The sequence below is a fragment of the Bidens hawaiensis genome, unplaced genomic scaffold (assembly GCF_021521415.1).
Source record: "Bidens hawaiensis isolate Kalapana, Puna unplaced genomic scaffold, B.hawaiensis_p1.1 tig00045926_1, whole genome shotgun sequence".
Taxonomy (NCBI): domain Eukaryota; kingdom Viridiplantae; phylum Streptophyta; class Magnoliopsida; order Asterales; family Asteraceae; genus Bidens; species Bidens hawaiensis.
The window spans coordinates 46,767-71,488 of record NW_027498163.1 but is presented as its reverse complement, the minus strand read 5'-3'; the positions used below and the strand labels follow the sequence as shown (position 1 = coordinate 71,488).

Genomic DNA, 24,722 nt, shown 5'->3' with positions numbered 1-24,722 from the left:
TCGTTCTGCGGGTGGCACGCACTGGTTAACGAAAGCCATACAGACATCCGGGTCAGAAAAACGGGACCCGTTCAAAATTTCCCAATTAGGGACACACATGTGGTAGTCTTCCCCGGGATTTCGTTCCCCGTAATAATCAGCACTTGTATCTTGGCGGCGCACAGGAATGGAAGTAGTTGATGAGGGACAGTTCGTGCCCACGGGTCTTCAGCATTTTGAGGAGGGCGCTGTGGTTGAGAACTCTCTCCTCCACCCATAAAAAAAGGAGAGGACGAGAAAGAAAATTGTGGAGGAGGACGAGGCGAGGATTCCTGGGTCCGGAAACCCTCTTCATTCACAACAGGGTCATTCCCCTGGAAACTAGTAGCTTCCCCGGTCTGAAAAAGATAATCCAAAGAATCATTAATCCCTGATTAAAGGTTTGATCCATCCACATTCGTCTCAGTAGAAGGAGTGGGATGTCTATCTTCCTTCTCCTTCTCCGAATGAGGAGACGGCTGCTCCTCAGATACGGGTGTTGGCGATGGTAACTTGTCGGACACAGCTTCTCCACCAATAATTATCGACGGATCTGTACAATTAAGCCTCATTTAACTACAAATCAAAACAATGAAATGCAAAATGTTAAATACATACCAGTCACCGTCTTCATGCGTTCAGCAAGACTGGACTTTGGCTTCTTAGGACGGTGAGTCCGTTATTACAAGGGCTCCTTGGGCAATGCCCGCATTGGCGTCGGTTCTGAAACAAGGATACGAAACCACTCCTGACCCTCATCGGAAGCCGTGACAATTTATGGGAGCGTTTCGATGGTCGGGCGTCGGACCATAGTATTGGGCACCACATCCTCCGATATCCAGAAAAACTTGCCACGCCAATCCTTAGAACCTTTCTCGATCTCGTAACCAATACTCCTGTAGGCCAGTGCCTGACACGTGAACCAACCACCACGGTTGGTCACCCGATAAAAGACGGGAAATCGGTCAAGATGAGGTAGCATCTCATGTTTTGTACACACAAATTCGTAGTGGCGAATTCGCATGACAGCACGAGGATGCAACTGGGATAAATGGATCCCATAAGCACTCAACACCTTCATAAAAAACTTAGTTATGGGAAAACGGAAATTCCCATAAACAAAGTAATCAGAATATACAGCCATCTTGCCAGGTGGCGGTAGACTGGCGATAGACCCAGCAACAGGGAATTCCGGTCCCCATTCCGGTGGAATACCATAGGTTCGGATCAAATCTTCATACTCAGTTCGGTCCCAATTGAACTCTACTTCGTCAATAGTTGGGGTTAAAGACCGATCAACCATCGCTTCAGCAAGAAATAAAGAACAACGGGCAATCGTAAAAACAGTTGAAAACGCTAATCAGAATTCAAAGAAAAAGAAAGACAATATTTGGAAATCAATGGCGATAAAACTTCGGAAAGAAGTTAACTCCCACTATTTATACCCATCGCAACTAATGCGATGGGATGCGAAAAGTGGAGAGAGAAAACAGTGACCCAGTAGATAGGGGCCACGTCACGCGGGAAATTTGAAAAAGAGAAAAAGGTGTACAGTCGGGTACAGTGACAGCCGGCATAAACGCCACGTCACGCGGGAAATTTGAAAAAGAGAAAAAGGTGTACAGTCGGGTACAGTGACAGCCGGCATAAACGTCACATCACTTGCCCACGCACCTGCGAGTGACCAACTTGTCCTTTTTCATGATTATCCACATTTTTCAACATAAGATATTTTTACTACCTCGAAAAGCTCAAAAACCCCCAAAGAACCTTAAGTCCAAAATTTCACCTACATAAAATACTTCACGCGGAAGAAACACTGGACTGGGGGGACTTGTAGAGGTAGGGTACCAAAAAGACCCAAATACCCTTAAGTACCACCCGCGGGTCAACAGGAAGCCTCTTTCAAGTTACCCGCGAGACATATGGATCAACCCGCATAAATCATAGAGGGAAGAACATCCTCATATCATGCGGAAGCAGCCAGGCACCCTCAGATGTCATCCGCATGACAGTACATCTATCCGCCAAAGTGACCAGGAGGCAATGCCAACGGGACAGCTGTAGGTAATCAATTACCTTCTAGAAGGATTCCCACAATTGTTGCTTGGGGAATACGTGATCCACCAGCCAATAAAAGGACACTTGGCCAGGTTGTTATAACCGTGCACATGGCCAAGAGAATCATTAGTCCTTCATAGATAGATACGTGTCCAGGTTGTTATACCCATGCATATACAACGTATAACTGAACCTATCATTTAAGGACACGTGTCTAGGTGGTTATGAAAGCATCTTCTGAAAAGGACAGCTGGCCCAATCACCTTCCCACACCCTTCGGCTATAAATACCCTCTCAATCTTCATGAGGTATTCATTCACTCCCACTGTACTCTCTCTTTATACTTAAGTACTTGATATTCGTCAGGATTGTACTTATTCTCATGCCGGAGGGCGGTTACGGGAAGACCCCTCTCTTGTCCTTCCCGTAACGAGCTCACGGTGTCTGTTTTGCAAGTTCCGGTCACTAGACTTCGGGGAATTAGGCTTGTATCGTACGGGTTATTATCCATATCCTACCCTGTGGATTCATTGGATCTAAGACCCGTCAAGGGGAGTAGATATGTGTTTCTTCACCGCTGACGACCCTAGCGGTGGATCTGTGAAACAGAGGCATCTAAGGTGGTGCATGGTGACAAATCGATGGCCATAAGTCAACTTTTAGGTAACCTGTAAGTTTTTTATTCCCAAACTCGTTTTCCGGTGATGGTTCTTGTGGCGGAGTCTAGGGTTCCAATTAAACCCGATTTTTCCGACGATTATGAAGGTAGTGAGTTCGTTGGCAGCTACTCCTGGCCATCTCATAATCATCTGCAAAAAGCCAAAGCCTTTATCTTCAAGAACCTCAAGGTAGTTTTGACCATGTAACTTTTAATTTGGAAACTAATGTAGCTCATATTTTAAGTTTTGAATTTGCATAGTGAAGCTGGAAGAATTTGGAAGCCGACTTTGAAGACGAACTGAAGCAGATAATTAAAATCTTACTAAAGGTATGGTTTGTTGCAACTAGATTTCTTGTATTGTTGTATAATATTTAGTTTGATTAAATCAGGGTGGTATTTGTATTGTATTACATTCTAATTTCTCTTATTGAGGTCTTTATTAATAAGATGTGATCTTTTTGTTGTGTCTTTAGTTTAATTTATGTTTTATGTTTGTTTTGAGGTTGAGGATCTTGCACACTTACTATTTCATAATACTGTGATGTAAATCGATGGAGATAAAGGTTCGCAACAAGGGTATTAGGTTCGCAACAAGGGTATTGTGTGATACCAAGTTATAAGTGATTTATAGTTCCTACTCTTTGTTAAAAAGGTATTGGTCAAAGAAAGTGATGGTTTTCTTTTTTCCATGCAATTCGATTACATTTCACGTTGAACTTCTTAACGCTCATGTGTTTTGTTTTAATATTAATAGAAGCAAAAGCAACAGAAACGAACTTCTACGTTCTTTGACTTTTGTAACCAAGAGAAAAGAATGTTGTTTAGTACTGATGTTGCTAATCGTGGCCTTAATATCCCTGTTGTGGTATGTCTTTTTTTTATCTAAATAATCTTGGATTACTTAACCTATCTATCTTTAGAATTTATATACATATGGTATTTTATTTGCTTTAAGACTGGATTGTTCAGTTTCACCCTCCAGGTGAATTATAGGTATATGTTTTTATCTTTTATATAAACCTGTGATGTATTTTAGTTTATCTTACATTTTGCATCAAATATTTTCAGAAATATATCCATCGGGTGGAATTGCTCTTGGAGAAAGGGCCAAAGTGGATGCTATACTTTTTTCGTATTCCAGAATTGTTGCAGTTTCTTCGCTACCTCAAGGTGAAGTGTAGAGAAATAATAGTAATATTAATTTAATATATGCACTTTTAAATTGTAACTTATAATTTGTTGTGAATATGAACCATCTAATCTGCTTTCTTTCTAATACGTGTTGACTGGTGTTTTAGTTATTAGGATGTGGAACAACCATTTACGGAGTACGATTTTGATTTCACCAAAAATAGGATGGATATGGTTCCAGCATACATGAGGTTGTTTCATGACAATAATACCGAGGTACGTATTGCATTAGTTGGTAAGGTCACCAAATTCTCTTGCATTCTTAATCTCGAAATTGTATTCCTTACACTGTTCCATTTGAGCAAAAATATTTTGGGTTACACTATTTATTGAATTCTTTAAATTACTTAACGTACAAAATAAAAAATGAAATTCCATAGGTTTGGTTTGGTTTTTGAAGTATATGCAAAACCGAACACGAACTTAGTTAATGATCACCTATCTTTCTCCATGTTGCAGGTAGTTCAAATGATGTCAGTTCGTGTATTATGTTTGTGAAGCTCGGGCAGTGGGATTAAAGCGGTCACATTTTGATGCAGCTTGGGAGAGTATTGTGCACTAGGTTGGCTATATCATTGTCTCATCGTGTTGTTTGAGGATATTATGGTAATTTTATACTCTTATGTTAAGCTAATTTTGTAGTAGCTTTATAATCCCGTTGTAGCTCTTATGTTAGGGGACAAGTATTTTTTGGCAAACTTTTTAAAGACAAGCGTGCCCAATATGACTTGAACTAGGGGTGTGCACAGGTCGGTTTTGAGCTCAAACAGAATCAAAAACCAGTTTTTTATTTATTTATTTTTGGGGTTTTGATAACCATTTGGTTTTGGTTTTCACAATTGGTTCAGTTTGATTTTTCTTATTTTTGTTTAATATTTGGGTTTAAATTTGGTGTCGAAGAACAATGACCCAGAATAATATAGGATTGGACATTTTAGCCTAATTTTTTTACAAATTAGTTAGTATATTTTTTTTAAGGTTCGGTTTTTGGTAGATAGCAAAAAACAAAATATTGGTTTTAGAAAAATTAGAAAACCAAATCGTAGGTTTTTTTTAGGTTTTGTTAATCTTGTTAGTGGTTACGGTTCGGTTATTTTAATTTAGTGCACACCCTTAATTTGAAATGTTTTAACTATACTTTTTGGCAGATATTTTTGAATTTATATTATCTATATGTATATCTATATCTATATGTTAAACAATTATGACGGGACGCCGCTAAATTAAATGTGACTACAACCTCACCGACGTTGCATTCAACTTCTGGCAGCATTAAAGCACTCTCCGGCGACCTTAACTACAATAATAAATATATACCTAATAATTAATTGAAGATTATCATCAACTGAATTAGGTTCACAAATCGTTCACCATCACCAATTGAATGCATTTTATAGCCATCTGTTATAGCCAATTGAATCCCCAAATCCGTTTCAACTGAAACCTAATTTAAGCCATCTTCAGTGGAATTCAAGTGCACCCCTTTTCGATTGCATCTCGGTAGCATCAGGTTCTAAATTTCTCCATCTTTTTCAATCAATGAATGATGTTCAATGGATTTCCTTACTTTAATTTCGTCTTTTGTTACTATATGTTCCAAAATCGAATCTTAACTCAACATCAATATCTACTAAAAAATCAAAAGTTGCAGGTTTAATTAACAGTGACAGGTTCAGTGTTCTATAAATATGTATCAACCTATTGAATTTTGACCATGAATATTCCAGGTTTTTAATGTAATATCTTATGTTTTTAATTTTGATTAATTTGTAGGTTTGATAACAATAGCTGTTCATCATATCAGGTCCACTGTTACGGGTCAGGTTCTTTTTCTTTTACTTTTACTGGATTTGTATACTCTGAATCATATTAGCGATCAGTAGATGACCTCCTTAATTACTGCACTTCTATAACTAAACAAAGGGTTCATTGGACTTTATATGTAAGGAGTGATAGAAGATTAGTGATCATTATTCATTAGCTAAGTTTCTCTTGGTTTCTTTATTATTATTTTTTTTCATGTGGAGTTGAGTGCTTCATTATATATTAGCAAGATGGGATAATGTTTGGTGATGTGGAATTATATGAAGACAGTTATATTAGATGATTCTCAGCTACAAAATATCATTCAACTTTGTGATTTTCTTTAATTATCATCGTTAGGTTTTGTATGTGTTTAAACTTATAAAGCTGATTTGTTTATTTTGTTGGTTGTTTTTTGCTTTGTATAAGTCATAATGAAACAAGATTAAGAAATAGAACTATAGAAGCGTACTTGACATTCGACTAATTGTTAAAGTTTTTATGTATATTTAAAGTCTAATTGATATTATGAACATGTAATAATGAAGATTATCTTGTATGTGTTTAAACTGTATGAAATTGATTTGTTTATTTTGTTAAAACGAAACAAGATTAAGAAACAATACTTAGAAGCATTTATGGCATTCAGCCAATCGTTACCGGCGTTATGTATGGCTACTCCAATTTGCCTCTGTAAGTTTACATATGCCTCTTTTTCCCTTTCCAATATGTTTTCATGTCATCATTCATCTACACTTTTTAGTTTTTTCCATTATTAGTCTTCACGTGTGATCTTTTTGTAATCCATAATAACTAACAGCTTTGGGAGGACGATGAGGAGATTGAGACAGATGGGGCTACTTGCTAGATGATGTCAGCAGTGAAGCTCTCCCTTTAAATGCAACATACAGGTGCAACAGAAAGGGTATCAAGTTTTGTTATTTTGTGTGAGAATCTGAGAGTGTGCTAGAGAATTTATAGACGACTAGAAAGATAGCTATTGTTATAAATAAATATAGTCGTAATAAGTATAGCCATAACCATTATACTTTATAAATATACTTGTGATTGGACCACATAATTTCATTTTAATATAGGCCGCCCTTACTCCTTAGGTTAACTTTATTCCGACCAGCCGACCTATATGTAAAAACTTCCCATCTTGCCCTTGGACCAGAAACAGTTTGATAACTAGGAATTTTTGTGAATTGAACCAAAATAACCACTACTGGTTGAATCAGTTTTAGCTTCTACTTTTTCATCAAACCGGTTCAGTTTAGTTCATAACTACATGTTTTGTATGAAAATAAATATCAAAGCGATAATTTAAAACATGGGGTTGTGATTCAACTTTGTTTAGAAGGGGTTGTGACTCACATTGATTAAAGGTTTCATTAGAGCTAAGTAAACTCTATGTAGTTAAATTATTCTCCAGAGAATTTTCCGATGCCGAATCAATGGAGTTAGATGAAAAGTTCGTCGTTCAGTGATGGTGGTGGTGACAAAGTGAATACATTAGCAACAAGCTGGGCGCAACAAATGATGGATTGTTATCAGTTTCGGTGGGCCTTGACTTTACGTCTTTTGAAAGCTTCTAAAGCATCCTAAGTTGTTGACTAATTTTTTGGATGAATCTGCTGCAAATGGGTTGTCTGTGTCTTCTGCAGAAGCGTTGTCAAATAGATTTTGGGTATATTTTATGCATAATAATAATAATAATAATTATTAACTACATAGTTATTATATTTGGTAATTAATCCTAATTTCTTGAATAAGCTTATCAAATGCTTGATTTAAAAAGGTCTAATGCGCACAAAAGTTGATGAAAAGTAGGAGCCCGAGCTCGACCTAAGAGAGCTTGAGCTCAGCTTGTTTCGAGCTCTTTTTCCTAATGCTCAAGCTCTGCTCACGAGTCTTTTTTTTTTCAAGCTTGGGCCCGGCTCGCTTATTATATACACGTTTTTGAATATTTTTATATATTTGTTAAAAAGTTGTTTCTTGTAAATTATGTTCTAACTAAGATATAGCATGTTTAAACTTCCTTTTAAACTTATTTCCCTGTTATACCTTTTCCAGGAATTGCTCGAGGTATAGGCACCTTAAGGCGGGTTCTCTACATAATTAATCCCATTTAACCTAAATGTTCTGGAGGACGTTGAAACCCACTTGCTTGCGGCAGGTGAGTAACCTACATCTTTCATTATCACGTGTTTGTATTCATGAATTCTCTCCTTTATTCTTTATATAAACAAAAAACAGTTAGTATGCCAAATATGATTAAAAACGTTGTTATTTTAATAATATTCTTATATTTTTGAACAAAATTTTAGATTGTTGACACCTTGTACTACTTTTGATCTATTGTTTATAATTTTTTTTTCGTTACACCCTTTAGAGATAAAGACATAACCTGCAGGTCGCCTCAACCTACCTATTCATTAATTAAATGGCTGAACTAAATGATTAAAGCACATTGCTGGTTAAATGGGTGGGTTGGTCAACTGGTCATAACAGTCTCCGGTCAAAACAGCTAGGGTTCGGTTGAGCTGACCCACAAACAATCTTTATTATATTTAATATTAAGAAACTGTATTATCACTATACGACTCTTTCTTTTTCTTAATTAAATGATTTAGAAGGTTTTATGAATTTGAATTAAATTCAAACTAGCCCGCCTGACCCGTTTGACCCATTTCCGTTTTTAGCTAAACCTATTTGGTGTGTTAGAGATAAAACAGAACCTAAATTGACCCATTTGTGTGTGTGTGTGTGTGTCTGTAATATCTGTATATAGATAGATAGATAGATAAAAAACGTCTCATATTTTGTTATAACGGATCAAAGGATTTGGTGCAAAGGTAAATCTGGATTGAGGGGTAGTCTAGATATTTTAGATATAGTAAGTTTTACTGAAAATAGTCCAGCTTGCGTATTGTTTGTTTTAATAGTTTGCAGGTGATTAACAAGAGATTTTGGACAAGGAAGAGCTCATCCACATGAAGGTAAGCCACAGGCTATATGTTAAAGAGTGTAGGTTTGCTAATTAGTCTCCAGTTAGAAACGATTGTATGGACGTAGTGTTAGTTTTATTTAGAATTCTTCTCAGGTAATAGTGTTAGGCTTTTAAAGAGGAGCGTTAGGAGTAAATGAATGTGTGAATCATGAGCTTTTGCAGCCATACCCTATTCTTCATGAAAAACCCTGCTTGATTGATTGCTAACTAAACTACTCTTGATGTTCATGAATAATTAGAAAGACATGTGGAGTGAAAAACATGCATCCTTGTATTCCAGATGTAGGTTTATGCTTTAGTTTTGTTCAAGAAAACCAGTCATTCAGACTCATTATCGAAGTTTTACAATTGGCATGTACCAAAACCATATTATTTAAAAGATTCATCAGTGAAAGTTTCAAACAAGCTATTGATTTTTATAATTTGTTAACAGTGCTTATACATATACATACTTCTAACTAATGTTGCAATTCTATAAATTTTAGTGGGACTCTGAAGTGCAAAGAAGACAATTAAATAACCATGCATCATAAATGGGATGCTCGTTTTATGATACCTTATGTAAATATTGTCATTCTTGATTTTTTTTTATCTACTCTTCATGACGAGAGTTTATTTTCTTAATACAAGGTGTGGGAATATGTGTCGCGCTACAACAAATAAATGATGTCATGTTGTAACAACCCTCTAAAACTCGTTTTGTAGCTAATGATGAACGAATTTGTATTCTGATTCATGCAAAAAAGCTTGTCATTGTTGAATGTTTTAACGCGCTGCAACGCACGCGGGTCAAATTGCTAGTCTGAATAATATATGTGTTAATATTTTGGATGATCTGAGAGATTTTATGAATTAAAAATGCACTTTTGGTTACTTTCATGACATGCTTGAACTGTATTAGCTTTACCCTCTAAAACAAATAAATGATGTCATGTTGTAACAACCCTCTAAAACACGTTTTGTAGCTAATGATGAACGAATTTGTATTCTGATTCATGCAAAAAAGCTTGTCATTGTTGAATGTTTTAACGCGCTGCAATGCACGCGGGTCAAATTGCTAGTCTGAATAATATATGTGTTAATATTTTGGATGATCTGGGAGATTTTATGAATTAAAAATGCACTTTTGGTTACTTTCATGACATGCTTGAACTGTATTAGCTTTACTTTTACATTTGACCCCGTCAATCTTTATGAAGGTGAATTGCAAAGAGACCTTTTTTTTACCATTTATCTCTACTATAAAGCTATTTCATTGATTTTTGACCCGTTTCTTTTTAGCAAACATTTCATAACCTAAATACCTAAATATTAAATAACCGAGTGCCAATTAAACTATTATTTGAGTTGTGATTTGGTTGAAGTTTCAAACCCCCCAAATCCCGACTAATTTGAACCGAATAAACTGAAACTGAAAGCCGCCTAAAATACCCGACTAACTTTATGTATTAAACTTAATATTATTTTGGAACTTTTATAACTTATCTTGATGTTATATTAATTAACTGATTTTTTAACATCGTTAAACGCGTAAACTATGTTACCCGATTTCACTAAAACATTAAGTTAAACAAATACCTGGTATTAAGACCTTAAACACAAATATATAGACGAACCAACCAAAATTTATCTGTTTTGACTTGTCATACCCTCACGACCTCGTGTTAGAACTTTTTGTTGATTATTTTATGTTTTCTGATTAATGAGAAAAGTGTAAATGATTTGTTTTTAGGGGTTTTCGTGCAATATTAACTAACCAAAACTAGATGGTAGTAGCTGATGGTGGTGTCGTTGCTCTTGCTACCGGGATCTACACAACATGGTATACACTCTGATATATTCTTGTTTCAAACTAATTATGCGATATGATGACATTTAAAATATAATCGAGGTATATTTATATTGAGGTGGTTATTTAACTTGCAGAATCAAATTGAGATAAGTAGTTAATTGAAATCGGATGTTAATGAAATAGAAAATGATCATTTTAACCCTTGGTATGATCTAATATATGCAGATTGACAAGGAGCGTGCGAGTGGTGCTTGTCCGGATAGGAACAGCCAAATTGAAGGGGGGGTTCTAACTGTGTTTGTTGACGGGGGTTCTGAACCTGATCAAAAAAGTTACGGCTATAGTTGCACTGTTGCAAATGTAAGTGTCTCTCTCTCTCTCTCTCTCTCTGAATTATATGTTAATATGGTTAAATTGATGGTAGTTTCAAGGGTGCATTATTAATAAATTACAAGCCAGGCCGGTGTACTCTTGGCCCCTCTAATGGATCAGAGGAGTAGAGTGGTTGACTTTAGCTTCAACAGAAGATCTATTTTTTTTTCCCTCTAAAATATGGTAATGGGCACATGTTTAAGGGGTTAGTTTTGTACGGGTCGGGTTGACTCAAAACATCGAATAATTAGAATTAAGGGTGTAAATGAGCCAACTTGCTTGTGAGTCATTTGATATTGCTCGCTAAACGCTTGAATCGAGCTGAGCTTAGATGAGCTCGAGCCTAAAAAATAAGTTTTTTTAACAAATGAGCCTGAACCCGAGCTTCACTTATTGAGCATAGCTTGAGCTTTAATATACTAAATATATCCATATTAGTTAAAATTAATTAATATATATACTGCTATATACAATAGTTACTATATACAATAGTTATAATTTAAACATATATTAGAAAAATTAAACAAATTTATATTATAAGTATATTAAAGAAGACTAAATCGTCTGCAAACACTATTTGCGTGAAACACACATTATGTAGATGCAACAAAATGTCTGTCATTTATTTTCTTTTATGGTTCAAGGTAAAGGGTAAAATAGTCTTTTTAATACATCTAACACTCATGTTAACTTTCATTAGTGGTAAAGGCCAAACCGGTTACAAAGCGGAAAATATTTACGGTCAAAACAAAACCCGAATGAACTCATTAATAAGTAAATGAATCATACAGTTGTGTCTACGACTTGCATGATTAAACTGAAAGTATTAAGTCAAAATTTAATTAGTCCTTTGGTTGTTGTGCAGGCTCCAAAATGATATTTAATAGGATTATCATCTCAGATAAGCAGTTTCTGAATTAAAGGTATTGTTGGATGACACCGAGAAAGGGATCAACATTTGGTGCTTAATCGCCCAACTTGATGGAGCATTAGAATTTTAATGTTTGGACTCTTGAACATTTTTCTTCTAGATTTATTTTGTATATAATATTTTGTATTAATCATAGAAACGAAAAAACCGAGGCACTCAGATTTTTATATAGACAAGATGGTAGGCATTTATTATTATCTACTGCTGAAATTTACGTTTTAGGGTATTAATATGCACACTACAAACCCGGGCAAGAGTTCATATAAGTACTCAATGGCCAAATGGCCCTGAAGATAAAAAGTGGTTCTAAAATATGTTGATTTATATCGGTTTTATTTGCGCTCGCCCGTCATGAGAGAATTGATAAACTAATAGAACCGAGTGTCGTGATGTAAATTGTTGTCGTCGCCGCATCGCGCGGGTTTTTACTAGGCACCTATTTCAATTCTTAAGTAGGACAACTTTTGGCCTACCCATATGTGTCTACAGCAACTTTGGAAAATTATCTCACAAATATTAAAAAAATAAAATATGGGCAAACAACTTTTCTCTAAATTTACAAAAATCCACTAACTTTTCTTTCGAAATTTCACTCACAACCACTCTTAACCTTGTCCTATAATTTACAAAAACCTATGACAAAATTTTAGGGGATGAGTTGGGATGCTCTTAGAGAGTATGGAGGCAAAAAATTCAACTGCCAAAACCAAACTGTGGACACTCATGCCAGTTCAAACAATCTAAAAAAACACAGTTTTTCGTTCCGAACAGGCAAACACTACCTACTTAAGAAACGATAATTTACCCAAAAATGATATACAATTAACAAATCACGTTACAGTGACTTGTATTGTTCGATTAATCGAGATGCATGAAGACGCGAAATTGGGATAGTAGTACACCCTAGACTCTGTAGATAAGCAATCTGTCAAGAAACAATTTAAAATGACAAGTATTATTATCAAAGATGAACTTCAAACTAATCATTGTTCTTAGATGCAAAAACATTAAAAGAAACAATATATATATATACATATATATATATATATATAGGGGTGGGTTAAAATAAAAAGAAATAGTTTTCTAAGAAGAGTAAGAATAAATCTAGGCCATTGGATATATGATCTAGTGGTTGAGATTGATAGTTTTTAAAATACCAAATAGTTTCCTAGGATTAAGGATTTATGCTACATAGTTTCCTAACTCTAAAATTTATGTTATTCCTACTCTTCCTACAAAACTATGTCTTTTTATTTTAACCCTTTTCTATATATATATATATATATATCAAAAAGCTGTTTACTGACCTGCTTAGATGTAGGTTCTGAGGAACCCATTGCAGTCTCAATCCTTAACTTCTGGAAATGTTCCTGTAATAAAAAAATAGACAACTTTATGAGGGTGATTCTTGATCCTAAATGAGTAAGACCGAAAAACAAACACATTATGTTCGCCCCTTTGACCCGTTCGAGATATAATACCCATTAATAAAAACCAGACAAACCTGTTTTTCCCTTGTGATATAAGCATGCTTTTCTGCAGGAATTTGTAACCATTGTAGAACCTGATGGTTGAAAAAAGAATAATCATATTAATTATAAGCTTAACAGAAAATACAGTGACTTTGAATTTGACGAAACACTGATTGTTAAACCTACATTTTCAGCATACTGGAATGCTTCATCGGTCTTCAAGCATGACTTCAGGGACCGAAGAACATCCTGGTAAATAAATTAACATAATAAATTAACGACTTTTTTAAAAATCCCGTCAGGTTCACCTAATGCTTTAACCAACTTTTCTATAGTATATTTGCTCCCCTAAGATTCAAGAATTGTGTCACCTTTTGTGCAGTTTTCTTCACTCTAAGCCTTTCATCGATCACAAACGCAACCTGTAAACGACCAGAAATTAAGAATCAAACTCTAGTCATTAGTCATGACACAAGAAAACATAAACATGAAGTTGCCTTATCTTTCATGAACAGGTCGTGTTTTATCTCTAACAAGTTAAAAGGTAACACAAATAAATAAATAAAAACTGTAATTTTAATTCATAAACCGTACTAAATCATTTTATTTGAAAAAAATTATCATCACCGAAATCATATATCTTTTGTGATCCTATTTAACATACTAATTATTTATTCAAGTAAAAACTGTAGAAAAATTGTTGTGTCAGATCAACCCGACCTGTTTCGACCTAAACTACTTTTGACCCGTTCCCCAATCCTTAGAATAAACGAAAGTAAGGATGCGTAGGAAAGTACCTTGTTAAGTAACCTCTTTGGTTCCTTGAATGCTGCCTTCTTGGCCCATTGATGAAATAAATGGGAAACAGTTGCTCGTTCTTCACTGCTGAATCTGTATTATAAATTACTTAAAATCCATTTTCGTTAATTTAACAATAGAATAATGAGACTTGCTGTTAAATAACACATTCAAATTCTGACAAACCTAACCTTTTCAAGAAATCATTGCCATTACATGGCAAGATTGTTTCATCTGATTCTTTGGAATCTTCATTGAATAAATTATCAACAGTCTCACTGCTCCCCGGTTTTTCTGTTGTGTGTTTGATGTCTTGCAGATCATCAGTAAGATAAGATTGTTTATTTTGAAGTTTTTGATGATTTGCTTGCATGTATACTGAACTTGACTCATCCTACAAACAAAATTCAATGATGTAGAATGTCAAAACTGACCTTTGCTATGATGTTAAATTGTAAATAACAATTTTGAAACTTAAAAGAACATGCACCTGAATTTCAAGAAGATGCTTTGGAATTTCTTTTAGGAAACGTGAAGGTTGAAGAACCTGAGAGAACGAAATGGTGTTTAATGACTTAATCAGATTAAGGAAATTTTGGCCCGTTTACTAATAAAAAGGTCAACTTGGGTCATGCAAATCTCTGAAATGTCAAACGGGTAGATAAATAGGTTAAGTTACTAGTAAACGAGGTCAAACAGGTGAGTATACAAGTTAGCTGAAAATAAATGGGCCAAATGGGTTGAGCTGGCCAAACGAGTTGAAAGTCGCCAAAGCATATTTTTAGTTAACTAAAAGAGTGGATTGGAATATATAAGATTTTAATCATATCACAACCGTTTTTATTAAAATTAAAAAAGATTAAATAAAAAGTGCCTATGGTCAACAAAACACGACCCGTTTTGAGTATAAGTTCGTGTTGACCAATTATCCAACCCGACCATTTTCCCACCAGAAATTGTTTTCATCATAAACTACGATCAACAGTCAGTTATATTATAAAAGATGACTCTTTTACCTGCCAATTTGAATCCATAGTGACATAGAGAACAAAAAGTTTCTTTCTTGCACGAGTTATTGCCACATATAGTAACCGGCGTTCTTCCTATGATTATTCAAAAAAGAAAATCATCATGGTTATTTCAAATAATAATCTTTCAAGTAAAATGCAAAGATAAATTAATATAACTTCACAAGCATGCTTACCTCAAGCGAAGCACAGGTTTCTTTTACGATACCATTATTTTCATGCAAAAGGGGGATTTCCGATTCATTTGCCTGGAAGATTGATCCATAAGTAGTTTGTTACGTAAATATATTTCAGTAAAGGTTTTCAATCCATGTACTTATGAATGGATGTTATTATTTAAAAATTCAAATTATTGTGAAAGAATAAAATATTAAAATCATAATTAGTACCTTAACTATGAAGACAGTGTCCCACTCCAGACCTTTTGACTAATGGAAGGATAAGATAAGATAATAAAGTAACAAATTTGTTAACTAAAATTCAAGATTATACAGCGAATCAGGTATGTTATGATACATGGCTAAATTAGACAAAAGTGTACCTGATGAATGGTAGTAAGAGTAACAGCTTGATTATTATCATGCCGCCTCACACGAAAGTTCTCAGTTTCCCTTTCAGATATAAAGTCTACAAATTCTTTAAGTAAATTTACACATCCTTTTTCTTCAGTTGCATTATAGTTCACATTGATATCAAAGTTGTATGATTTTAGAAACTCGGATACATCATCCAACAGATATTGAAGAACCTGAAAAAGCATTAAAAAAATTAATAATCTAGCTATCTTATAGTAACTGTTAAAAAACTTACAGATCTAAGATCATGCTCTTCGTTTAGCAACTTCCCTCCATCAACATCAAGAACAGCTCGTTGCTCAAGAAGATACTTCTGTAACAAAGAGATGAGAAAAAAAAAACATTTGAAATGTTGATATATACAGGTATTTAACCCATAAAAATTTATCTTCTTGCACAGCTAGGTTAAATTGAAAGGATGACATGCCTGAGGTATCATGTTTGCTACTGATCTTATGACAGCTGTAATAGATTGTTCCTGTCATTATAATGCTTATCTGTTAATATGCTAATCACTCTTGGTTTTCTTATTTTTTTAATGGCATTTACTTGTTTACCGAAACAGGGAATAATCAAATAATACATATGAGATTTAAATTGATGAAAATAGAAGACATTTCAATAACCACAAACTGGCTAAAAACTGTGATTTTGGAACAAAGTAGATAGTTGTGCAACAAAGTAGATAGCTATGCTTACCCTGTGAACAAGTTTTGAAATCATTTCTAAAGTAGTCAACACCTTACGGCCTTGAGTGAGCTGACTCCTACAATGAGAGATGGAATTAAATACGTGCAATGCCAATAATAAATTCACTAAATATGTATGTACCCATAACACAATAAGGGGGCTATTGTAAAATTCTGCTAAAATCACATAAGTTTTTCTATGCTAAGTTGTAAACTAGAAATAAAGTAATAATAACTTGAAAGATCATAAAACAATTTAAATCTACAAGTGTATATTTTTAGTGCATCAAACCTTTTGAAGGTACCGGAGATCTTTGAACTGAATATATCAGAAGCAGCAAATATGAAGCTGTGTTTTCGTGCATTTGAAACCTTATTAATATGATCAATTATCTGCAAAAAAAGAAAGTGAGAAATACATTTCTTGAAAAAGTAATGGAATTTGAAAATTAGAAAACAGAAAACAGAAAATGCTATTACAAATGTATACCCTTTTCTTTTCGTCTTTCTCTAGATTTAACAAGGCCTTGAATACACGCCTATATGACCCGTCATCACAGACCACCAATGTTGTTTTGAGCATGGATATAATAGCCTTTACTACCTTTTTTCTGTAAAATGCGACCCCGTGAACATTAAATGGAATTTTTCTTTCGCGAAAAGCTGTTTGAAATATCTTCCCTGACACCTGTTACATAGACTTTAAAGTCAATAACAGCTCAAAAAAATCACATAAAAAGATAAAAGCTGACCTGTCGACGGTAAAGAACAGCAATATCTCCAAAACTGCCTTTAACGGATGAGCCTGAAGAAATGAGTTCTAATATCTTGTCAACAACAGATGAACATTGCGCATCCTCATTACAACATTCTTTGACAACAATCTGAGTAGGTAATTCAGATCATGCAAATCAGACATATACTATGCATATTCTATCAATAATAAGTATTTAAACAAAGTTACCTTAGAACCAGAAGAATTATCAGTGAGAACCTTATTTAACTGGCATCGTTTTGAATTATTCCGTATGAGAAATGAAGCAGCATCAACAATACAGCGAGTAGAACGATAATTCTTATTTAGTCTGATCTGGAACGAGCTCATGTAAAATAGTAAGATATATTTTATTAGAATATTCAATTTTTAAAGAAAAAACAATAAGAACTTTGCAACTGTTAAGTCGGGTCAGACCTCCTTGTGAGGTTGAAAATCTCTGCAAAATGACTTGAATCCGCTTACATCAGCGCCATTGAAACTGAAGATCGACTGCATTATGATTTGTAAATCTAAGATCAAATTTATTAAAGTAAATAAAAGGTGGGATTTTAAAATATGTACTACCTGATCTTCATCTCCAACAATTGTTATGCGTTTATGTGATGCCAGAACGCGTAATAAATCATACTGCATAGTACTTGTGTCTTGAAACTCATCTATCACAATTGCTTGCCATGACTCCTGACACTCCTTGAAAACTTCAAATGATATACAACTAATATATGTCAAAATGAGAATATTTACATTTACCGGGAAGAAATATATAAATAGAATGCACAGATTTCAAACCTTCAGGAAAACCAGTAAGCAGATTGACAGAGCAGCTAATTAAGTCATAATAATCCAGAGCATTACATGATTTTAATATATCCTCATAATTCCTAAGAATTGCAGCCTGATTGATTCAAGATTTATTATCAAACTTCAATTTTAAAAACTATAAATGATATAATTGTTTTATCCAAAATTCTAAAGCAATCTTACTCCTGTAGCATTTCCTTGCCTCTGGCAATCTTCTGAAGTTTTCCCAGAAGCTTTAGCCTGAATATATAGTGGAACATAATGTAAAGTTAATAGATGGATCGTGTGTTATGACTTGGAAAGAACATAACTAAAGAATAAATAATAAATTACTTTTGAGACAAATTTCAACCACTTCTTTGCCTTCTCTCTAAAGTCTTCCAGACGGTTCTTTGTCACATCAGCCTCGTTACAAAGTTTGTCAGAATCTGAAGTCTCTGTTAGACGTACAGCTTCAAAAACCGCCTTTCTTTGCTGTCCCTGACCATATAGCAAAAACTCTGGTGTACGACCTAGCCTATAATACGAAAAACATGTTATAATAGTAAAAACAAATGAAGTAAAGTAAACATGTTATATGTTTTCAGATGAATATATCCATATAAGTTAATACTTTTCTGCATGCAAACGGCAAAGTTGCAATGAGAATGAGTGAAAGGTGCTGATCATGAGTTCCTTTGCTGCTGTCTTCCCAGCCACTGATCCGATCCGGTCCCGCATTTCTGAAGCAGCAGCGGTAGTGAATGTCATAGCCAGTATGTTGGATGCTTCAATGCCCTATGTGTTGGTTGGTTGGTCAAAAGTCAAAACAAACACATGTAAAAATTTTATAAGTCACTAGACTCCATCACAAGGACAAACAAAAATGAAAATAACCAAGTGCTTGATGAGTTATGGTTGTCAATATTCGCCCTCCAAACATTCAGGAGTTTGTAAATAACTTATAAATCGTTAATGTGTCAACCATATATAAAAGAATCTATAATTTGATTAAAATCATATACAAGGTTTTATGCATTAAATTTAGGGGTGTGAACTTCCAACACAACACAAACCTAACACGAGATTTGCGAGTTGGGAGTAGCCTAAACAGTGTGGGTTTCAGGTCAAACCTACAAACACGTTTAGCTAAACACCTAAAACATGTCAAGTTCACTCAGCTGGCAGATTTGCAGATTGCCCCCGTTATTTTTTAAAATTCTTCCATAATGCATTATATATCAATATATCATAACTTAAGTTGGTTTCAAAACTTAGAAGTTAAAAGATAAACTGTGTCCGGTTTTGTAGTTTAAACGCAATTCTTATATAACCATATGTGTTTATTGGTGTAAATTTGCAACTTTAGAAAGGTAAAAATGCACCCCCTAACGAATATACACTGTACTACTTTAGTTAACTTTTGACCCATTTCCTTTTAAGCAACTATTTTAGTATTTAGCCGTTTAACCTATTAAAAGGCAAAACAAAACCCAAACCGGCCCATACATAAGTAAGCAGGTCATACCTTGTGAAGAAGCATTAAAACACGCCCAACCATGGTGGATGTCTGAAATACACAAAAGAAAATTAGAAATAACTTAATCACACAAGGTTTATGGAAAAAGAAAACCATAAATTACAACCTTGCCACTTCCAGGTCCAGCCACAATCATCAAAGGTATTGAAATATCACTGCACGCTGCTTCACGTTGTCTATCATTTAACGACTGCATATATTTCGCATACTCATCAGGCATACCTTCAGTTAACCCACCGCAACCAGTTCCATCCAAAACAACATCAGTTGTAATCTCACAGCCGTTGGTTATAGCATACTCGCTCTTCAACTCGTCAACTGCTGCCTTAGGCTTTACCCCAGACTCACATATTGCATCAATTTCAGCTAAAACGGAATCATCAAAATCTTCATAAAAAAATGTAGAACTCGACTGTTGTTTCGTTAACGAGATTCCAAAATCGTTTTCCTTAAAATCATCCAAACTCATTTCTTCACCACACGAACGAGAACGATAATAATCATTAGGTTGTTGATTGACATTAGAAGCAAAAGGCTTGAATGAATCCAAGCTAAGATTATTCTGGTTCGAGATGTGCAAACCAATCAACTGTGGAGAGGCAGTTGAGTTGGAATGACTTACATTTGCTGATGAATTTACTCGTCTGGAGGAGTCTGTATGATTTAACTTGAGATACTTAAGGGCACCTGAGGTGTTGGACGAAATGTCTGAAAGAGGGACTCGAGCCCCAATTCTACATACAACGGAAACAAAAACTTTGAATAATAATAATCGTTTGGATGTTAAATTGAAAGGTAAGTATAATAAATAAAAGGGGGTTGTGTTACTTTCGATGGCGCTTCCGATCGAGTAGAAGAGCTTTGGCTGCTCGGAAATTTCTGGAAATGCGAGCCCTTTGTTCGTCTGAAAGTTGTTGGTCCATGGTCTTCTTCAGATGCGTGAGTGATTGGATGATGATGATGATGATTTATAAAACCCTATGTTTCCCTCCTATGCTGTTGCGTTTAAAAATGTTGTTGCTTTGGCTATCACTTGCGGCTCGGGTTTATAAGAAATTGTTGCCAAAATCTTCAAATCAACACTTTTTTTTCAATCATAAAAACAAGAATAAAAACCACTAAGTGCTAAACTAGTAAAAGGCACAGAACCAGAAAGATGCTAACTAGTTAAGTTTATTTGATTGGACCTCTGAATAGATGAGCAAAATAATTATCTTACTCTTCTGAACTATTTCGTGCCGAATGAAATGCATCTGCTTGGTTAAACTCTAACGGCCTGTTCTTGAGTTTTTTTAAAGGAGGGAAAGGAAAGGAAAACTAAGGATTAGTAAAAAAATGGGTGTTCTTGAGTTTTTTTTAGGATGGAAAGGAAAGTAATAGGAGGAGTTAGGAGAGATTAATTTAATGTATTTTTCCAATAAATTATCCTTTAAAAATGGGATAATTACTAAGGATAACATAGTTATCCTTTCATTTCCTCTAATTTTCTTCCTACTCAAGAACATACCTAATTAAAAAAAATTCTTCCCTTGCCTTCCCTTTCTTATCCTTCCCTCTCCTTTCCTTTTCTTTCATTGGTTAAACAACTCAAGAACAAAGCGTAAATGATAAATAACTATAAAAACAAAATACAAAATAGTTTAAGTACAGTTTGAGTTTTTTTAATTTAAAATTAGTTGAATAGCTATCTCGTCACGCAAAGTGATCATATACTCAATGCCTTATAGACCCCATTTTGTATCGTGAACGAACTATCCATCACTTTCTCCATGTATTTCAAAAATATATTATTCTCATAGTATATTAATGACTAAAATCTTGAGGTTTCCCTTCATCTTCTTCAGAAAGTAGTGTTCCTAGATGTTGCTACAACGGATATAGCACACAAAGAGAGTATGGCGGTTCAAGAGTACAATCCTATCAAAGCTTCCTAACCTACTAAGAATCAAAGAAAGCACGACCGGTTAGTCTCACCGTAGGAGGTGGCCTCTTACGATAGACCTCCGGCGTAAGAATCAGTGATATGATACGAGAGATATAGTAGAAGTATGTAGAGAGAGTTTAGAGAGAATGAGAATGAGGAAATACCTTTGGTGAAATATGCTATTTATAGGCAGTTTAGAAGCTTCTCCGGGGAAGCTGAAACTTCTTAAGTAAAAAATGTCAGCTCTCCTTTCAACTCGTGCAGACTGGGCAGATGTCATTTCCGTGTAACCTACAGTCAGCTTTTTATTTTGTCTTGTAGTTGCTTTTTATGGCAGGTGTCAACCTTTGAATAGTTATGACTATTTCGGAAGTTACTGTAGACTTAGGAGACTTGCTGGGCAAGTGTCGAGCTTCCCCATTGGGCAACTTATGTTTGCTTCTTTTTAGTTCATAAGCTTCCGTGCTTGTGAGCTGCATTTCTATTATTAAGCTTGTAGGTGGGTAAGGGTATTTGTAATGATGAAAGCTTATGACTTAACCTTTTTTCATTATTATTCCCCCTGGGTGTTCAATGCATTTGAGCTCAGCGGCATGCCTCTTCATAGACCAAAACATTACCCATTTTGTTGTGTTGGGCTTCGTTATGGGGGAGCCCAAGAGCTAGAAAATGTTTTCTTGACTTGTGGTATTGAAGCTGGAAGCTAAACATCCTTACTGTTTCATTCGTGAGGCGTCAAGGTGGAAGCTGGAAGCTAAGCATCCTGAGCGTTTCGTTTGTGAAGCATTAGGATGGAAGTTGGAAGCTTCGTAATGTCCTGTAAGTCATTATTATTTCTATTGGTTTGACGGCTGCTACATGTTGCGCCTGACCGATTAGATCTCTGCGTTAGGAGGTCATTATAAGGCTGATAGTTACAACAGTAGCCTAATTCAATCTTGGCCTTCCACCTTTCCACCTGTGCCTACTCTTTGGGATTTGAATTTAAAAATTTCATCTATATAAGTTATGTAACCGCCATAACATATCTCCTCCATTAAAACTTCTCCTTATTTTTAGACGGCTTTAATTTCGATTTTTCCTTTAATCATAAACTGTCCATCCTCTTTTCTTTGCCGATTATGGGTTCCAAAGGCGACATGGCTACCCAGTTTTCAAAGCTGACTCAAGCAGAACTCGATCGAATTTGTATAGATTATGGGATTGGAGTTGATTTGAAGCCTAAACTTCTGAACCTACTCGTTTCGAACCGTCCAAAAGATAAGATTGCCCTTTATACTCGTTATTTTGACCAGTCGAATCTTCGATATCCTTTCTCAAAGTTCTTCCTAAGTGTGTTGGAGTATCACAACGTTTGCCTCTGACAATTGGCTCCCGTTGGTGTAGCGACGGTTCTGCATTTCGAGATCGTGTGTTGTTCGTTGGGTTATGAACCTTCCCTGTCCATGTATCGGGGATTTTTTCAGTTAGCAAAGAATGGGAATTGTTTTACTGTAGAGAAGATTCAGTGTGAAGCTGGCCTAATTTCAAGCACTGTTGAACTTACATCTTCCTGGAAAGATAAGTTCTTTTTTGTCTCAGATTCTATCCTACCTTTTTCTCCCGTTTGGAGAAAGCATGATCTCACTTTGAATACACCTGAGCCAAAGGCTGAGGAGCTTGATGCAGCCTTCCTCAAGAGTCTTCGATCTGTGAGTTGTAGGCTTCGAACTTTTCCAGAGGAGTTTTTAGTTTGTTTGAGCTTGAGCACCAAGTGGTCCAATTCTCATACCGAACCTAAGATTCTTGTTGATGATAAAGGTATGTCCCATTGTTATTTTTAAGCTTCGTTTGTCATTCAGTTCTGACCTTCACCTTCCTTATTTGCAGAGATCAGTGTTATGGAGTTTCTTTCTCTTGAGGATCTTTCTGTTGCAACCTTTGTTGTTGTGGATGTTATCCTAGGTCATCCTAACGTTGTTGAAAATACCAAGGATTTCCGCCAGTCTTATGAGCGTAGCTCTACCTCCACATCCTCCAGTCTTCCTCCAAAGGTACTATAATGAAGGCTACTTCTACTCCTACTAGGAGTAGTAAGAGGTTCAAAGAAACAACTGCCCCTAGTTCCAACGTTTCTGATCCTATTGAACTGGATGATGATGCTGCCATTGTGGCTTATATTAGTGGCTTTGCTCCTGCTGGTGTGGAGAAGCTTTCCAAAAGCCCTTCTCCTTCACCATCAAAAGTGCCTTCCAAGCCTTCTGTTTCTAAGAAGGTTCCTCAGGCTGCTGCCAAGAAGCCTATCCCTGCAGTTGCTGAGAAGAAGGTGGAGAAGCACAAGGATCCTACTGTCAAGAAGGTGGGAAGTAATAAGGAAACTGTTATTGTTAAACTTGCTACTGCTGAAACCATTATAACCGAGAAGGCCAAATGAAAGGGCGTTGATGGTCCCTCATAAGGTATTCCCGACCCCGAATCAACTGTTATTTTTATTCCATCTTGGGGTGTTGTGATTGTGATACATTAAAGAAGATGCCCATTTGTCGGGATCTCCTGCTTCACTGTATTCCTCTGGTTGAGAAGGTAATTGTTGAGGGTTTAGGTGATAGTTAGCTCATGGGCCGGACATTTCAGTACTTGGCTTATTTGTTGGCCCTTGTTCCCGAGGGCATGGGACGGTGGAGTTATGTGCCTGTTGAGATCAAGAAGTTTGAGGAAGAGAATGTGAAGTTAAAGGGTGCTTTGGTTTAGGCGAATGGAAGAGTGTCACTTTAACCGCGCATGAGCAAAGCTTGGTTCATGAGTTTGCTGTTGCCAGGGCTTCTACTGAGGAAGAGCGGGGCAAGTTAGGAGCTTATGCCAAGGATCTTTACGAGCAGTGTCAGAAGGTTAGTCATGATAGGAACTCGCTTGTTGAAGAGAAATGAAGCTAGTTGTTGAGCGTGATAAGTTAGAAGCTGAGAAGCAAAAGCTGGTTGATGAGAAGTTGGCTTTTTCCGTTACTGTTGCTGATCTACAAACCTTGGTTAATGATCTCTTCTTTGAAAGACGTTTGATGTTTGAGCATGGTATTCCTCAAGTTGTCTCTTACCTCTTGCATAGTGGTGAGTTTAACTTGGCCGTTGGTAAAGTTTATACAGGGGCCATTGCTCACAGCCGCCATCATGGATTGTTTATTGGTTTTGAGACAGGCCGAGCTGGTCGTCCCCTTGAGGGACTTTCAAGCTATCGGCCCTATGCCGCTACTGATTTTGCAGCTTCTTTGAGAGCCATGGAAATGAAGACATTCCCTTACCTTGAGGCCGTTGATCGCTGCC

At 35.7% G+C, this 24,722-nt stretch overlaps 1 protein-coding gene across 1 annotated transcript; it reads right to left on the bottom strand.

The window, feature by feature from the left end:
* Positions 1-12,476: 12,476 nt before the first annotated feature.
* LOC143595963 (ATP-dependent DNA helicase SRS2-like protein At4g25120) lies at positions 12,477-20,425 on the bottom strand. The gene is made up of 27 exons (XM_077074853.1): positions 20,331-20,425; positions 19,609-20,236; positions 19,491-19,532; positions 18,597-18,760; positions 18,317-18,500; positions 18,167-18,223; positions 17,972-18,077; positions 17,597-17,880; positions 17,369-17,494; positions 17,157-17,288; positions 16,895-17,092; positions 16,697-16,797; positions 16,415-16,481; positions 16,143-16,193; positions 15,951-16,028; positions 15,682-15,888; positions 15,530-15,568; positions 15,317-15,388; positions 15,129-15,215; positions 14,603-14,659; positions 14,304-14,506; positions 14,112-14,205; positions 13,686-13,736; positions 13,501-13,563; positions 13,347-13,406; positions 13,150-13,212; positions 12,477-12,767 (listed from the first exon to the last, which is right to left on the bottom strand). The coding sequence occupies exons 1-27, from the start codon at positions 20,423-20,425 to the stop codon at positions 12,678-12,680; spliced, it is 3,399 nt and encodes a 1,132-aa protein (XP_076930968.1). The 3' UTR covers positions 12,477-12,677.
* Positions 20,426-24,722: the final 4,297 nt, after the last annotated feature.

Excerpts from the sequence above, each read along its gene's own strand:
- LOC143595963 (XM_077074853.1), bottom strand. The coding sequence starts at position 20,425 with ATGGACCAACAACTTTCAGACGAACAAAGGGCTCGCATTTCCAGAAAT. Across the intron at positions 17,495-17,596 it reads ATTTTCAACCTCACAAGGAG|ATCAGACTAAATAAGAATTA; the intron begins GTCTGACCCGAC and ends AGCTCGTTCCAG. Across the intron at positions 15,389-15,529 it reads ACACTGTCTTCATAGTTAAG|GCAAATGAATCGGAAATCCC; the intron begins GTACTAATTATG and ends TCAATCTTCCAG.